Source organism: Raphanus sativus, unplaced genomic scaffold, assembly GCF_000801105.2.
Source record: "Raphanus sativus cultivar WK10039 unplaced genomic scaffold, ASM80110v3 Scaffold0793, whole genome shotgun sequence".
NCBI lineage: Eukaryota > Viridiplantae > Streptophyta > Magnoliopsida > Brassicales > Brassicaceae > Raphanus > Raphanus sativus.
Window position 1 is genome coordinate 1 of NW_026616109.1, and position 17,422 is coordinate 17,422.

General features: G+C 37.0%; 2 protein-coding genes and 1 pseudogene across 3 annotated transcripts; 2 read left to right on the plus strand and 1 right to left on the minus strand.

The window, feature by feature from the left end:
- The first annotated feature begins 2,632 nt into the window (after nucleotides 1-2,632).
- LOC108857858 (uncharacterized) lies at nucleotides 2,633-5,860 on the plus strand (annotated as a pseudogene).
- A 791-nt stretch (nucleotides 5,861-6,651) lies between these two features.
- On the plus strand, nucleotides 6,652-9,486 carry LOC108857615 (uncharacterized). Its single transcript, XM_018631619.2, has 5 exons — nucleotides 6,652-7,078; nucleotides 7,765-8,176; nucleotides 8,268-8,504; nucleotides 8,590-8,892; nucleotides 9,205-9,486. Exons 1-5 carry the CDS (start codon nucleotides 6,672-6,674, stop codon nucleotides 9,319-9,321), a joined length of 1,476 nt encoding a protein of 491 aa, XP_018487121.1. The 5' UTR covers nucleotides 6,652-6,671; the 3' UTR covers nucleotides 9,322-9,486.
- A 1,091-nt stretch (nucleotides 9,487-10,577) lies between these two features.
- LOC108850268 (peroxidase 3) lies at nucleotides 10,578-12,974 on the minus strand. Of its 2 annotated transcripts, none has more exons than XM_056997739.1 (5): nucleotides 12,721-12,974; nucleotides 12,620-12,642; nucleotides 11,609-11,774; nucleotides 11,366-11,528; nucleotides 10,578-11,114 (listed from the first exon to the last, which is right to left on the minus strand). In XM_056997739.1, exons 1-5 carry the CDS (start codon nucleotides 12,931-12,933, stop codon nucleotides 10,699-10,701), a joined length of 981 nt encoding a protein of 326 aa, XP_056853719.1. In that variant the 5' UTR covers nucleotides 12,934-12,974; the 3' UTR covers nucleotides 10,578-10,698. The 2 variants fall into 2 exon arrangements, with proteins under 2 accessions (XP_056853719.1, XP_056853720.1); XM_056997740.1 differs by having other exon boundaries at nucleotides 11,609-11,749; nucleotides 12,589-12,642.
- Between the last annotated feature and the right edge of the window lie 4,448 nt (nucleotides 12,975-17,422).

Here is a 17,422-nt window from a genome sequence, read left to right on the forward strand (position 1 = left end):
TAATAACTGCACTTCGCAGACTGCGACTGTCCAGTGCCATGACCAAGGATTGTCCCTATGCCAAAAATGTTTTTCCAAACGCCAATGACGCCTCACGTAATCTTCTTTGTAACGTTCAGTAATAATTCGGTTATAGTTTTTCACCACTTTTCGATATTGATTCCTCTTCTCATCTTCTTCATCTTTTTCATTGATCTCGATTGGGTATCTCCATTGTTCCCGTTACCTCTCAGTTATGGGGACTCATCATCCTCTATTGGAATTTTTCAAATTTTGACAATTATACAAAGAATAGTATGATCATCGAGTGCAAAAGCTTCAGCCCGATTATTTGGACGTTCCTAAGGTATATTCTTATAGTTAATTACAGCTAGCAGGCTCCGGATTTTTATTACTTTTGGCGATGAACTCGATGTGTCTCTGTCTATGTGTCACTTTAACGCAGGATAGTTCATGTTCAGGCCTTCGATTGTTACGAAATAAAGAGATAGAGAACATTTGTCTGATCAACTTTGACGACTACAAGGCAGTATTCGACCTAAAAGAAATGTTTCACCGTAGATGAACTGATCCTAACTGATCAGTTAATCGATAAAATAACTAAACACAATGCAGACACCAAGGCAGAGGTATTAACAAACATCAAACTTAAATCTATCCCATATTATTGATGTTTGATCAATTAATTTGATTGAATATTTTTGGTATAGCAGGTTATACCATCTTTGTCATCGGGTGTTCATCAGTCACACATAAAGATACAAACACTGAAGCTTTGGCTAATGCAAGTTGTGAAGATTACAAGAAGAATCAAATGATTTGCTCAAAGGCAAAGGAAGAGATCCATAGTAATGTTGAAATCTCCATAACGCTGATATTCATTTTGATTGTGGGCCATCTCAGTTGACTCTGACCGATGTCCATGATAGTGTCACTATGGGAGATCAAACACCTGCATCTCGTGCATATGATCCGCAAGCACGATTAGAAGCATTGAAGAGATATTTCCGCAAAGAAGGAGAAACGCAAGTATGAATTATTATGATTTTTGATGAACTAAATATATTGAATTTTCAATAGATAATTAACTCCAAGGAAGATGCTAGGTATATTCAAAATCTCAAGATTATAATGCATTCATGCAGGTTTGGGAAGCAAATAGATATGAATCTCGAAAATCAAACAGCTGATACGAAGAGACGATTGAAAGGAAGATTTACAAAAGCTGGTGCAGATTATTAATGATGACCCACGAGCAAATAATAATAATAAAAGAGACTAATAAATTCATGACCTGATAAAAAGATGGTTGCGATCATATGATCATCATGGTTATGGACCGCAAACGCTCGCTCGACCAAACGCAAGAAGCCGAAGATAGTATATAGGGATTTCTTTGCTCATGAGTAAACAAAATTTTTAATAGAAGTTCGTATACCAATTTGTAATGCCCGAAAGGCTAGCATTTTTTTAAAAAGATACTTGATATCTCAGTTGATATCTTAGTTGATATCTAAACACCAGTGAACCAACTATGTTGCAGATCATGTATCGTGGCATTTTAGCTTTTTCCTTCCAAGTTCCTAATCATATTTCACGAAACAAAGTTCAACTATTTCCTAAGGAACAAACATAAATATTCCCTGTGGTTTGGACCATGTAATATTGAGTTACTAAAAAGTTCTTTGTTTAGTAACTAACCGTTCTTTGTTTAATAACTAAACGTCCTCTCAATGTTTGCGGTAAAAATATAACTTTTGTTTTTTGACAAAAGGCTTAAAAAGATAATTTTCCTTATTGAATTAGTCGATTTGTAATTTTTGCATTTTAATAGAAAAAAGTAGGAACGAAGATCTAACGACACACTTACTATACATTTTTTTTGTAACACTTTTCCAGTCGAAACATACTATCCAATAAGGGAGTCTGCTTCTTTGTTTTCTAATCAAACAAAAGAGAGCAGCTCAAAATAAGCAACAAAAGAAATCGGATATCAGCAACGATACCATAATTCAAGCCATCAACCAAGATATAATAATTTAATTTTAGTCAAAAGATCTTATAATTTAATAAATCATCATTAATCTAACAGGAGAATGTTATAAAATGAATTCCATTATATCTTCGCTCGTAAGAAAAATTCATACCAAAAAATTTAAACATATCCAACTAAGATGTATCTTACATACATTAAATTGTGAAAAATAAAAGTGGAGAAAAACAAACGTACGAGTCCAAAAAGACACTACACTCAAGTTTTTTTTTTTTAAACTTACTCTACACTCAAGTTAACCTTACATATAAAGGAAATAAATCAAAATAATCTAATAAGCTCTTTCTTTGTCTACGCCTTACCTTCGTTAATTCACAACTAGCTTTAAATAAATAGTTAGGCCGCATTAATTCCGTACATAAAAAAATTTAAAATACATTTCTACATTAGTCCAGTACCCTCCCTATGATCGACCTTCATTTCCGCCGCCGCTAACAACCGTCTATAAAGGCCCACAGTGGCCACCACTTTTTTTTCACCACCGTCGTACCATTTACATTTTTAGATCTTTATTCATATATATAGGTACTAGACAAAATTGTATCCTTCTTCATATCCATCTCTTTGGTCCCTAAGGAAATGTGTCGCTTTCGACCTGTATGGAAAGCTTATTCTTCATCCCCTTTTATTTCCAATTATCTCGACCCGTATAATGAATTGCCTACTACTTTTTGTTTTAATTTCCTTTGTCTACCTTCTCGTTCCCCTTTCGTATCAATGCTTCAGTCTAAAGACACTATTAATGCCTACTTCTCATCTTCTCAAGATCAACCTCAGAGCCTAACAGAGATCGATCACATCGTCTTTGGGATCGGATCGAGCTTGAATTCGTGGCCTGCACGTAGAGATTATGTTAAGCTTTGGTGGGATACTCAGAGAATGAGAGGGTGTGTCTTTGTTGACAGTGCTTTGTCGTCTTTGGAGAACAACACAGATTCACATCTTCTCCCTCCGATTTGTGTTTCTGAAGATACTTCACGGTTCAGGTAACTAAAGAAACCATTAATATCAAAGTAATCTGTACTTATGAATTACCTCACGTTTCAAATTTATCTAGGAACTTAAAACTCATTTCTAACAATTTAGAAACTGTTTACAAATGAGTCTAAAGTTAAGACTCTAATATTCATTCTGTTTCAAAAAGATGTTAAAAAACACTTTAAAGTTTGACTATAAATGTATTATTTTCTGATTAATTATTTTCCACAACTTTTATCTAATCAAAATATAATAAACATAATTAATTTTTTCGAAATTTACAATTTACCTTTAGTATATAATAAAAATACATTATTTTTAAATGTATTTAAAAAAAAATTATTTTGAAACAGATAGAGTATATAACTTCAAAATTTCATTATATCCAACACATTTGTTTTTTGTAATTTTAGTCAACATTATATCAGTCAAAAACTCAAAATTATATAATAATAAATAATAATTCAATTTCACGATGACAATAATAATTAATATTTCAGTTTTATTCTTCTAATTTACCCTTCTAAATAGAGTATAACCAAATCGAATAGGCCTATTAAATTATTGAGCTTGCAGATACACTTGGGCAGGCGGTGACAGAAACGCGATTCGGATCGCTCGGTGCGTTTTAGAAACCGTAAGAATGTTCAATAACTCCGCCGAGGAAATAAGATGGTACGTGTTTGGAGACGACGACACGATATTCATCCCGGAGAATCTCGCAAGAACACTCTCTAAATACGACCATAGATCATGGTATTACATAGGAGCTACCTCAGAGATTTATCATCAGAACTGGTTGTTTGGAGACGACATGGCGTTTGGCGGGGGAGGGGTCGCTTTAAGCAGCTCGTTGGCTAACGTTTTAGCTAAAATTTTCGATTCTTGTATCGAGCGGTATCCACATTTGTACGGAGGAGACTCTAGGATTCATGCTTGTGTACTTGAGCTTGGAGTTGGATTGTCTTACGAACCTGGCTTCCATCAGGTTTTATAAACCGTTGTATATAATTTTTAATTTTGTTCACAAATTGATTTAACGTCTTCCTTTTTTATCTATGTATGCAGTTTGATGTGAATGGAAATGCATTGGGTATATTGACATCACATTCAACGAGACCGTTGGTGTCTCTACACCACGTGTCCCATCTTTACCCACTTTTCCCAAACTCAACAACTTTCTCCGCCATCCAACATCTTTTCTCCGCTGTAGAACTTGATCCTCTCCGTATATTTCAACTCTCCGTTTGCTACGACCGTCGGTACTCTTGGACCATCTCTGTCTCTTGGGGTTATACTGTTCAGGTTAACATCGCTTTGTCCACTTTTATATATTTCTGGCTAGTCGGAAATTTTATTTTATTTTCTTGAATTTTTTCATTAGTTTGTAGATTCAGAAAGAGTTTTATCCGATTTAATGTATAATTCGGTTTGATCGTTATCTTTAGTTTATTTAGTTTGAAAACCTTTGCTCGCTTAAATTGTCTAGTCCTAAGTAGGTACATGTTTTACCTTAAAATTACGATACCATAAAAAAAAAAAAGTAGGTACATGTTTTTTTTTGTTGCATGATTGTAGTAACATAAACTATTAAATCTCAAAATAATTTGTTGTTTTAAATGTTAGATTGAGAGTAGGCATATGCTTCTACGTGATGTTTTGCGAACACAACAAACATTCCGACCATGGCAAAATTTTGGCGGGTTAGCAAGTGTGTACACATTCAACACAAGAGAGTTTAATCCTGATCCTTGCAAAAGACCTGTCACTTTCTTCATGGAACATGTTTCTTCTACTCCCGATGATGGAACTATTACAAGTGTGTATAAGCAAGCTTACGAGAATTGCACGTATGATCCCATTTCATCGCCTCGCAAAACTGAAGAGGTTAGAGTGTTCTCTAGAAGATTAGATCCCGATATCAGAAAAGTAAGTCACCCTACCTTTTCTTATTATTTTATTTTTAAATAAAAAATGGTGTTTCAGTATTGTTAATAGATTTGATAGAGAGTGAACGTTTGGTCATGTGTAAAACCATTGCTAGATTAGTAAAGTACTATTGCAGTGTCAATCGTAAAGTTTTCCCTAGAAACATTTATCATTTTCACTCTAAAGTTAAGCACCAACAAAATTAGGAATATCACTTTTTGGCACAAGGAATATCACATATTAAATTCGATATAAACGCTTAGAAAATGTTAAAAATAAGAAGGAACATGCTTGGAAAAAGATAAAATCATAAAGACATTAAAGAAAAAGAGCAAAAATTCTTAAATTAAGGAGGTTTATAATTGGTTGAAACATTAAAGCAACACCTTATTAATGTTTCAAAGGCTGTATAATTAAAATAATATTTTTTTTCTTTCTGCTCTAAGAGAAATTCATGATAATTCAGATAAGTTTCATTAGATCAAAGTCTCCATTTTAGTAATTGAAGTTAAGTGAACTAATTTGACATTTACGTTACGGGTTAACATTTTAAAATAACATTTTATAAAAATACTATATATTCGGTAAAAATGTTACAGTTTTATTTATTTTAAGTCTTACTTATCTTAATTTATTGTTTTGGATGTGATAGTTGAAGGCTCCGAGAAGACAATGTTGTGATATTTTACCTACTTCTTCGACCGATGGAAAAGTAATGGAAATTGGAATTCGAGAGTGCAAAGAGGATGAGCTCATCTATATGCATCCCTAGTAGCAGCGTCACTAATATACCTTTATACCTTCTTTTGTTTCATTGCTATCCAAATTTAACCTACATCATTGCAAAATAGTTTCTTATTAATTAATGTAGTACACTAGTACTAAATATTAAACTGTTAATCAGCTTGTTGCCTTTCAACTTTTGAGGTTTGTGGTTAACTATTTTCACCGGCCGTAACGTCCTCTATGAAACTTATGTATTTGAATGAAGAAACTATGAACATGCAACAACAAAATATGTATGATGGTCATATAAGAACGGTAGAGGAGAGGATTTGAATGGCACAGAAAGAATGAAGCAGTGAAAAAGTTAGCAAATAAAAAAAATCGAATGTTCAGTTAGCTAAAGTTCTTAGGTATACATTTAAAGAATGATAGATTACTTGTGCCACAAGATAAGAATTCAACATTTGAACGGACTGTATAATATATCTGGAGTACCTTTTATTATATAACATCAATCTAACAGGAAAATGTAATGAAAATAAATTCAATTAGATACACATATCTTCACTGCCGTAAGAAAAATTCATAACCAAAAATATTAACATATCCAACTAAGATATACCCTACATTAGATTGTGAAAAATTATGAAGTGGAGAGAAACAAATGTACGAGTCCAAAAAGAGACTATATAAAGGACAAGACTAGCTTTAGGTAAATAGTTAGGCCGCATTAATTCCGTAAATAAAAAAAATACATTTTTACATTACTCCATTACCCCCCCTTTACCTTCATTTTCCGCCGCCGCTACGACCATCTATAGACACCGTGACCACCACTTTAATGTCGCCACCGTCGTGGCATTTTACAATTTTTTTTTGAAAAGAGCTTTATACAATTGAGATCTTTATTTTTATTCTTTATATATCTAGGTGCTATACAAAATAGTATCCTTCTTCATATACATTTCTTTTGACCCCTAAGGAAATGTTTCTCTTTCGACCTGTATGGAAAGCTTATTCTTCCTCCTCTTGTTCTCCAATTATCTCGACCCGTATGATGAATTGCATACTACTTTCTGTTTTGTTTTCCTTTGTGTACCTTCTTATCTCCCTCTCCGTATCAATGCTTCAGTCTAAAGACACTATTAATCCCTACTTTTCATCTTCTCAAGATCAGTATCAGAGCCTAACAGAGATAGATCATATCGTCTTTGGGATCGGATCGAGCTTGAACTCGTGGCCTGAACGTAGAGATTATGTTAAGCTTTGGTGGGATACTCAAAGAATGAGAGGGTGTGTCTTTGTTGACCAACCTCTCTCGGCTTTGGAGAACAACACAGATTCTCATATTCTCCCTCCGATTTGTGTTTCTGAAGATACGTCACGATTTAGGTAACTATTCAAACTATTTATATCGTCACTTTGCTCAAAAAAAAAATTATATCGTCACTATTTTAAAATAGGTGTAATATCTGCTATAAATTACCCCACGTTTCAAATTTATTTAGGAACTTTAAACTCATTGCTAACTTTTAAAAACTGTTTACAAATGACTTAGTTTATACTCTAATATATAATTTCTAAAAAGTTCATTATATCCAACAAAATTTTACTTTCCGTAATTTAAGTTGACATTCTATTAGTCAAATCATATAATAATAAATAATAATTCAATTTCACTATATATTAATAACATCAATAATGTCAAAAGTTCTGCTGTTTCATCCTAAAAGTTGCACTAATTAAAAAGAAATTGTCAAATTATATATATTTCAAAATTATTTCTAAACTTTATTTGTTTGAAGAATTGTCTTTTTAGTTAGTTTTCCTTTCTAAATAGAGTATACCCAGTAGCGGAGCTACCCTTAGGGCAAGGGGGTCAAATGACCCATGTGATTTTTACCAAAAAGGATTTTTTTACATGTATTTTTTATAAAAAGCTATGAAAATATTGTAGTATTAGCCATTATGACCCCTATAATAATGCTGAACTATAAGGTTGACCCCCATGTAAGAGTAGGCTGGCTCCGCCACTGTTACCTAAACTGAATCGGCCAATTAAATTATTGATTATGCAGATACACTTGCGCAGGCGGCGATAGACGCGCAATTAGAATCGCGCGGTGCGTTTTAGAAACCGTAAGGATGTTTAATACCTCCGCACATGAAGTAAGATGGTACGTGTTTGGAGACGACGACACGATATTCATCCCGGAAAACCTCGCAAGAACACTCTCTAAATATGACCACAGATCATGGTACTACGTAGGAGCTGCCTCAGAGATTTATGAGTCGAACAGGGTGTTTGGAAACGACATGGCGTTTGGCGGTGGAGGAATCGCTTTAAGCAGTTCGTTGGCTAACATTTTAGCTAAGAAATTCGACTCTTGCATCGAACGGTATCCATATTTGTACGGAGGAGACTCTAGGATTCATGCTTGTGTGCTTGAACTTGGAGTTGGTTTGTCTCACGAACCTGGCTTCCATCAGGTTTTACAAAATTGCAACTTTTTATTTAGTTATTAATTTTTTTGTTCAAAAACTGATTAAAAGTACTTTTTATTATTTTTTATTTATGCAGTTTGATGTGAATGGAAATGCATTAGGAATATTGACGTCACATTCAACGAGACCATTGGTGTCTCTACATCACATGTCTCACCTTGATCCATTTTTCCCAAATTCAACAACTTTCTCCGCCGTCCAACACCTCTTCTCCGCCATAGAACTTGATCCTCTCCGTATATTTCAACTCTCCGTTTGCTACCACCGTCGGTACTCTTGGACCATCTCCGTCTCCTGGGGATATACGGTTCAGGTTAATATCGTTTTGCCAATCTTAACGTTAAAAATGTAATTTTTAATGCTATTAAATCAGATTAATTTGTTGTTTCAAATGTTAGATTGAGAGTAGGCATATGTTTCTACGTGATGTTTTGCGAACACAAGAAACGTTCCGACCATGGCAAAACTTTGGCGGGTTGGCAAGTGTGTACACATTCAACACAAGAGAGTTTAATCCTGATCCTTGTAAAAGACCTGTCACTTTCTTCATGGAATATGTTTCCTCTAGTCCCGATGATGGAACTATTAAAAGTGTGTATAAGCAAGCTTACGAGAATTGCACGTATGATCCCATTTCATCGCCTCGCAAAATTGAAGAGATTAGAGTGTTCTCGACAAGACTCGATCCCGATATCAGACAAGTAAGTAAACTTACCTAATTAAAATTTTGTATTTTAATATTGATAATATATAGGATGAAAAGTGAAATGTTGGTCATCTGTGAAAATCCTATGCTAGATTAGTAAGTACTTGTTCAAATGTCAATCACTAAAGTTTCCCTAGAAATATCACATATTAAATTCAGTATAAACGCTCTGAAAATGTTAAAAAGAAGAAGATACACGCTTGGGAATACTTAGGTTCTCAATTGTAAGAGAAATTCAAGATAATCCGTAAAAATCTTACATTTTTATTTATTTTAAAATTTATTCATCTTTGTTTGGATGTGGTAGTTGAAGGCTCCGAGAAGACAGTGTTGTGATATTTTACATAATTCGACCGAAGGAAAAGTCATGGAAGTTGCGGTTCGAGAGTGCAAAGAAGATGAGTTCATCTATATGCAACCCTAGTAGCAACGTAACTAACGTACTATTATACCTCCTGTTTTTCATTGCTATCCAAATGTAACCTAAATAGTTCTTATTTTATTTTTCCGTATACTATATGATACTAAACTGTTAATCAGCTTGTTACCTTTCAACTTTTGAGGTTTGCGGTTAACTATTTTTGACATATTCACCGGCTGTAACATCCTTTATGAAACGTATGTATTTTGAATGGAGAATTTAGGAACATGCAACAATAAAATAAGTATGATGGTAATATAATCCCTTTTCTGGCCAGTGGTCAAAACATATAATAGATGTACAAGAACGGGAGAGAAGAGGATTTGAATGGCACAAAAAGGATGACCCAGTGAACACACGTTGGCAAATTAAAAAAGGAAATCGAAATTTCAGTTAACTAAAGGGTGGCCAAATTATTCTTTCTTAGGTATACATTTAAAGATTAGCATGGCCCTATCCAAGAATGACAGGGACAAATCGAAAAATGATCCAAATTTTTTAAAATTTTTTTTTTGACAACAAAATTTTTAAGTCTTTAATCAAAAAAATGTATACATTTGAAGAAATAAAGAATGATAGTTTACTTGTCTTTAAGCACCTCCAACCATGGTTTTAGGAGATGTTCTAAACATTTAAAAAAAAAGAATTAGGAGAGAAAATGGAGAAAAGTTTTTAACTCAAGATTTTTTAGAATCCCACTATACATATTTCCTCATAGCATTTGTAACTCTTACATTGGTTGGATTTTATTTTACCATTAATTTTTAGTTGTCTAATTATAATTTATTAAAATATTAATATTTCTTTTTGTTTTAGAAACTCAATAGAGTTTTTATTGTTGGAGGTGCTCTAATCCTCTAAATAACATCCTTATTTTTTAATTTTTTTTTGTAACAAAATAACATCCATATTATACTATGTTAAATTAATTATCTTTAGTAAGGCTGATGTTCCCAACAAAAATTGAATATATGATCATAATAGATCAAGAATCTTAATAGATGATCCAAGAGTTACCGGAGTCAGTATTTACAGTGAAGAGGATAGTATCATCAGTGGCAATTGCTTTTGCAGGGATAGCTATTGTTTCGGTCATACGTCTTGCTGGCAGCTGGAAGAAGGTGAAAGAGACTGTGATGGGGCATAGTATTTTTTTTTTTTTCAGTTTATGAAACCTTTTCGTGAGGATTTAATAAACCTCTTGTTTGAAGATAAATGAAATGGCAATGTACTCGAACCAACTAAAATGTCATGAATCGTACAAGACAAAGAACATCTCTTTATTGACCAAGTCTATAACGAAATCCATACACACATCATCGTCCTTATTATTTTTCATAAATACCCCCCAAACTCCCACATACTCAAAATTAGTACCCCTTAACTATTTGCAACGGAACATTGCTTTCTAACCACTCCTGCTGACCCAGTCTTGACATTGATCCGACTCATTTTCTCCATCGACTTGGCAAACTCAGAGAAAAAACCCTCCACCGAACCTTTCAAGATCTGGTTTATGTTTGAGAGTGTTGTGGGGTTGGTGGTGAGGGCAGAGTCTGATTGAAACAGACCTCTACGCTTGAGAAGGAGCTGATAATAACTAAGATCAAACGTCTTACGGCTCCCTGGATCCATCTCCACGATAGTCGTGTTATCGTTGAGGCTAGGACATTTCCTAGATTTGAGATTGGCTGCGTATTCGCTGTCTAAGGCAGGATCTTGGTCTCCACGACCCGTAAAATTGTAGAGACGGTTTGTAAAAGATGAGCAGTGAGATACACCGATAGTGTGAGCCCCTGTTACAAACACCACACATTTTCTAATGTTTTATTGTGAAAAAACGTACGTCAAATTGTTTTACTAGAGCTATAATTAACACTATAAGATATTATAAATTAATGAAAACGAAAACATTGAGAGAAAATTAAGAACAAGTTGTGTTTATAATTTACATTTATTTTTAACGTGGAGAGAAAATATTTGCTTTTGAAACATTCCTAGCTATTTTATTAGCAATGTGTGATATATCATATTTTTTAGGCCATACCGGAGAGTAAGACCAGGTCTTTAAGATCAAGTCCTTGGTTTGCAAAGAGTGTCTGAAGATTGGTGAAGTTACTGGTCGGAGGAGGAATGTTGGCTAATGCTTCTGATGCGTTCGATATCCTCCCATCTCTTCTTCCGGTCGGTACACTCCAGTTTGGTCCTCCCTGCAACGTACCAAAATTTATGATGAGAGATACTAAAATGAGTAGTTTACAATAATGGTATGTGAATATATAATGCTTACGGTGAAAACGATGGCGTCTCGAGATGCTAGAGCGATAATATCAGCGCAAGAGACGATTCCAGGACATTGAGCTTCAAGCACAGCTTTGATTGCCTCAATGAAGCCAAATCCTCTAACCGTTAGGTTAGGAGCTGCGTCTTTCTCCGCGTTTCCTGACGTCAAGTTTTTTTTTTTTTGCCAAAATGTGAATTTTCATATTAATGAAGCGGGATTGTAAAGATACAATAGTTTTTTAAACAAACTAGAATTTGCCCTGGCAAAAATAATAAAAACAGGGCTCAGTCTAGGTGAAGAACTTCCAGCAAGAATGGAAGTGGCTGTGGGTTTTACTCAAAAGCAAGCCAATGTTGCATTAGGTTGCTGAATTTCTGTTGTTGCCGGTGTCCTAGAATGGTGTCACGGACTTGGCGGTCAATGATCTTGAAGACTTGGGCTGGTGTTGAGTTGTTGTTGTCGTGTAATCTTCTGTTCCTTGAGACCCAGATGTTGTAGATTGTTGCTTGGGAGACAAGACATTTGAGGAGCCTAGAGCAGCGAGGGATCCTTAATTTTAGCCACTCCGAGAAAGCTGTCCATGTGTGAAAAGCCAATTGACGTATGCCTAACCTTCGCAGAACCATATTCCAGAGTTCCTCTGACCAAGTGCATCTCAGAAAAAGGTGATCTCTGTTCTCAATCATGGTATTACAGAGGCAGCAACATAAAGGGACCTGTAGACCCCAACTCGCCAACCTTTCCCTTGTAGGGAGCCGATCATACTGAGCTACCCAGTGAGTGAAAGATTGACGTGGAACAGCACCTTTAAACCAGACAGAAGGCGCCCAGTCTTTTAGTTGCTCACGTGGACGGAGTACCTCCCAAGTCTCCTTAGTTGAGAAACCTTTTGCCTTTGACCCTTCAATCTCCCAGAAGTAGGTGTCTGCGTTTGGTGAATCTTGAGAAGGCGGGGGCAGGATGATAGTGGTCCATCACATCAAGGCGGGGGCAGGATGATAGTCTGACGTCAAGTTTATAAGCACTGATCCATCACATCCCTATATGTATACATATCCGCCGTTATATCCGTAACCAAACAGAATGTTTCACAATATAAGAGCAAACGAATAGTTTACCCGAACAAAACAGTCGTGGAAATGCATCCTCAAGAGAGCAGCGGCAAGAGAAGGGGCATTAGAAATGTGGTTTGAAACAAAATCTTGAACGGTCTTTTCGGCACTAGGACAAGTATTGGCGTAGAAGTTCATTTGCAACTGAGCTTGGATTGGTCCGACCAATCCCACAAGAAACAGAGAGAGTGAAAGAGCAACAGTTGTTATGCACCTCATCTTTATATCTGTTGTTTTCTGAGACTGTTCTTTTTGGGAGGAATATATTCACGATATGTGGTCTACTGAGACGTTAAAAAAGCATATATAGAACAATTTGCATGTTTGGTAGTGTGACTGGGTCCATGTAAGCTAACTAACATGTGCTCTTATGAGTTGTCCTTATATTTTCGGACTCATAATCAGCGGATTCAGCGCCATTCACAATAAATTTGAAAGTTTTTTTTTGATCAATAAGTTTAAAAGTTTCAAATGCATAAATATAACTATACAAGGTCTCAATGTAAAATGCTTTTGCACTTACTATTGAGTAGATTTTATGTTTCACTCCAGTTCATATAAGTTCTTAGAAATTATTCGAATATTTATTTTTGAAATGGCCTGTACTATTAAGTAGTACTAATATGTTTGGCGGAACCAAAAAAAAACTACTACTGAATTTTGTGTGTGTTGACATGATTTAGTTTGGGGTTTGCGTTTTTTCTCTCTATATTTTTATTTAAAATTTGGCACACTACTTATCTATTTATTATATAATATTAATAAATTGTATTAGAAATGGCATACAGTAATGCATTTTTCAAAACACTTTGGTCTTGTTTAGGAGATCTGAATGTATTACTCCTTTTTTTCTTATTTCGAAATTTTTGTTCGTGAACATATTTAATATATTTTCACTGTCTAATAATTAAAAACGCCGAATTTCAAATCATCTACAGATCTACTAACTATATATATTTATAGTGATAAAGTAAGGATTAGATGAGCTATATATAAAGAAGGTGAATGTTTGGTCCGTTAATGGAGCTACAGTAAGTTGTAAGTAACATGTAAACTCAGAGCCAAACTTAATTGATTGTATTGAGCCTTATACTGTCATAATCAACAACAAAAAGTTTATATATGATTGAGATTTTTTTTTTTTTTTTTGAGATTATAGACTTAGTTTTAGATTACTGACCAGAATAAGACCAATTTATTCGTGAATTTGAATATAGAAGTCTTTTTGACACAGGGAAATTTGAATATATAGTTAAAAAAAAAACGAATATATAGTTGTGTTTTTTTTTTTTTTTTTTAATTGCATAGATGAACATCTAACAGTTTAAAATAGCAAGTGAGAGTCCCTCTTTTTCTCTCAGGCACGGAAATCGATGACAGTCTCTGAGCTTTAACTCCCCACCGCAGAAACCTCATTTCCTCCGCACCGATACCCGAGCTCCGCCGCATCTACCTTTTTCCGATGACCTAATTTTCTCCAAATTAAATTCTCTTCGGTCATTCGGTAGATCAAGTCATGGTGGTCTCCGTCCTGTGCCCCGTTTCCAGAGAAAACTACTCTTTCAAGACATAAAGCTTTACCTCATCTGTGAGGATTTTACAGTTTCGTTTTCTTAGAGTTTTCAAGATAGAGTCAGAGGTTCTTCTACAAGGATAAAGAACGAAACAGCTGGCAGCGTCGCAAATAACGAAGGATGGCAAATAGATACACAAGGTCAGAGAAAGGCAAATGGACAGCAGACTCCTCGAGAGCGGAGCGGCGTCTCCCCGTTCGTCTCCCTTCCGGAAACAACTCTGCACTGATAGAGGACAACAAACTGACGCTCATTGGGAGGGTCACAAACCCAGCGGTCCAGAAAACACAATGGGTAGTGGAGTGGCTTATTCAATACTGGAATGTAGAAGAAGAACTCACTGGTAGGGAGCTAGGGCCTGAACTCTTCCAGATCCGCTTCACTTCCGAGAAAGCGCTGCAAGCAGTCCTCCGCAAAGGACCCTACCACTACAAGAGATGGATGATCCTTCTCCAACGATGGGAACCTGTAGTCTCAAACTCATTCCCTAGGATGATTGCATTCTGGATCAGAATCCACGGGCTCCCCTTACACTTCTGGACAGAGGAATCCCTGGAGGCTATAGGAAGAGTCCTAGGCCCGATCCTTGATAAAGACGTCGAACATGGGAGAATCAGAATCCACATTGATGGGCTGAGGAAACTGGAGATGCGCCTCCCTGTCGAACTGGATGGAGAAATTATTAAGATTGACTTGGAGTACGAGAAGTTGGAAAAGCACTGCTTCATCTGTTTTTCTCTCTGCCATGAAAGAGAAACTTGCCCTCTCAATAGGGATAGATCCTCATCCCAAGCACCACCGCAGGGTATAAGCCAACACAATACACTGAGGAAGCTGGAGGATCATCGACGCAAGCATGACAACAGAAGGTCAAACTCCTCCCTATCTAGGGACAGAAACTTTGATCCCAGGGAACAGCAGCAACTCAGCCAGAAAACGGTCTACTCCAACTTACCAGGGACTGACAGGGGAAGACTCCCACTCTCAGATAAATCTCGATCTCATCACTCATTTGATGATGGAAGAAAGGCGTATGGAGCTCCTAGGAGGGACAGAGACAGGAACCAGGAGAGAGAACCCTCCTCCCATCACAGCTACCCATCGAATCAAAAGCTTACTCCTCACAAGCGCAGCTACAGAGACATCTCCCCAGCCCAGAGACACAGGGAAGGAAAGAGACCTATCTCCTCGAGTCATAAGTCCCAAAGTTCCAGGACTCCTCCCCCTAGGCCTCAAAGAGAGAGGATGAACCTCTCAAGTGCCCCTGAACCTGGGGAAGTAAATAGCCGATCTAGAGAGCGCATTTCAGCCCTTGAACGTCTGGAGGAGAGACCGACGGAGAGAGTTCCAGCTCTAGAGAGACTGGAAGAGGCTCACAACCCCTCAAGAGAGCGCATCTCAGCACTGAAAAGAATTGAACAACCCCTGGAAGAACCCCAAAGACCTGCTGGCCTCTCCAATTCTTTACTTGCAAGATGTTGAAGTAGTCTACGAGGAAGACCAACAGATAACCCCTCCTTTGGGTGTCTCATCTCCGAAAAGAACACCTGCTACCCTCCGCCTGGGTGCGGCTTCAAGTTCTGGTAAGAAGAACCCACCAAGAGCAGCAACGAAGAAAGCAAGCCTTCCAAAACCAACGAAGCAAGTTCGACAGACTGCCAAGAAGCTTCCCTCTGGAAAGGTTACATGAGCAGTTAAAGCAAGGGGAAATAGGAGCCCTCTTCAAGGAGCTCGGACCACAAAACAAACGGCTACTAGGGGACGCCCTCCTGCGCGCAAGAAACTCTGTGTAGATAAAAATGCACAGAACAAAAATTTACCTTTAAATAAGGATGTTAATGTACCTGGAATGGTGAATGTAGTAGGAACAAGTGATGGTAGGGTGGATTTTCAAGATCCGCCAAACCAAATTCCTTAGCTGTATTGAGTTGGAACTGTCAAGGACTAGGGGGAGAATTGACAGTTCCAAGAGTCCGAGAGCTGAGGAATGTTCAAGCTCCGGATATTATGTATTACATGGAAACAAAAAATCAAGAAGCATTTGTACTTTCAACTCTCCAAACTCAAGAGTTTAAAAATTATTTCCTTGTACCACCAGTAGGGCTAAGCGGCGGCTTGGCCCTTTTGTGGAAGAATGAAATAGATCTCACAGTGCTAAACTCCTCCCCGCACTTCATTGATACACATGTGATCTATAAAAAGAATTCATTCTACATAACGTTCATCTATGGCACCCCTCAGCAGGAAAACAGAGCCGCGTTTTGGGAAGAAATTTCTAGTCTGGGCCAAGGGAGAGATTCAGCTTGGGCTTTAACTGGTGACTTCAATGATATCTTGGAGAACTCAGAAAAAGAGGGAGGCCCAACAAGATGTGAGGGTTCATTCATCCCCTTCCGAAGTTTTGTCTCGGAGAATGGACTATGGGATGTAAAACATACAGGGATTCAGCTTTCATGGAGAGGCAAGAGACATACCCACGATATCCAGGAAAGGCTGGACAGAACCCTGGCTAATGTAGCCTGGTCTGATTTATTCCCTGCCAGCTGCTGCCATTACCTCCGTTTTGAGGGATCGGACCATCGTCCACTTATGACTTATTTGGACACCACAAAATGGAAACAGAGAAGACCTTTCTGGTATGATCGCCGACTAAACGACATCGAAGAGGCACGTCTTATAATCGAGTCGGCCTGGAAAAAAGGAGAAGAGGAAGCTCTGGAAACCAAAATCTCTAGGTGTAGACACGAGATCATCCAGTGGTCTAAGGAGCAGAAGGTGAAGAGCACTGCAGAGGTATTGAAGAAGCAAAAGGCGCTGGAAGAACAACTTTCTTCCCCTTCCCCAGATGTCAATAGGATCAAGGAACTAACGGAGGACTTAAGCAGGGCTTACAAAGCAGAAGAGCTATTTTGGAGGCAGAGGAGCCGAATCTTATGGCTTCAGGGTGGAGACCGGAACAGTGCCTTCTTCCATGCGGTAACAAAAGGAAGAAAGGCGAGAAACTGTATCTCAGCAATCGAAAATGAGGAAGGAATCCCAGTGCATGAGGAAGAGGAGATAAGTAAGGTGTTCGAGAACTTCTACAAAAATCTTTTCACCGCGAATGGGCATTCCGACTACCACACTGTGGAAGA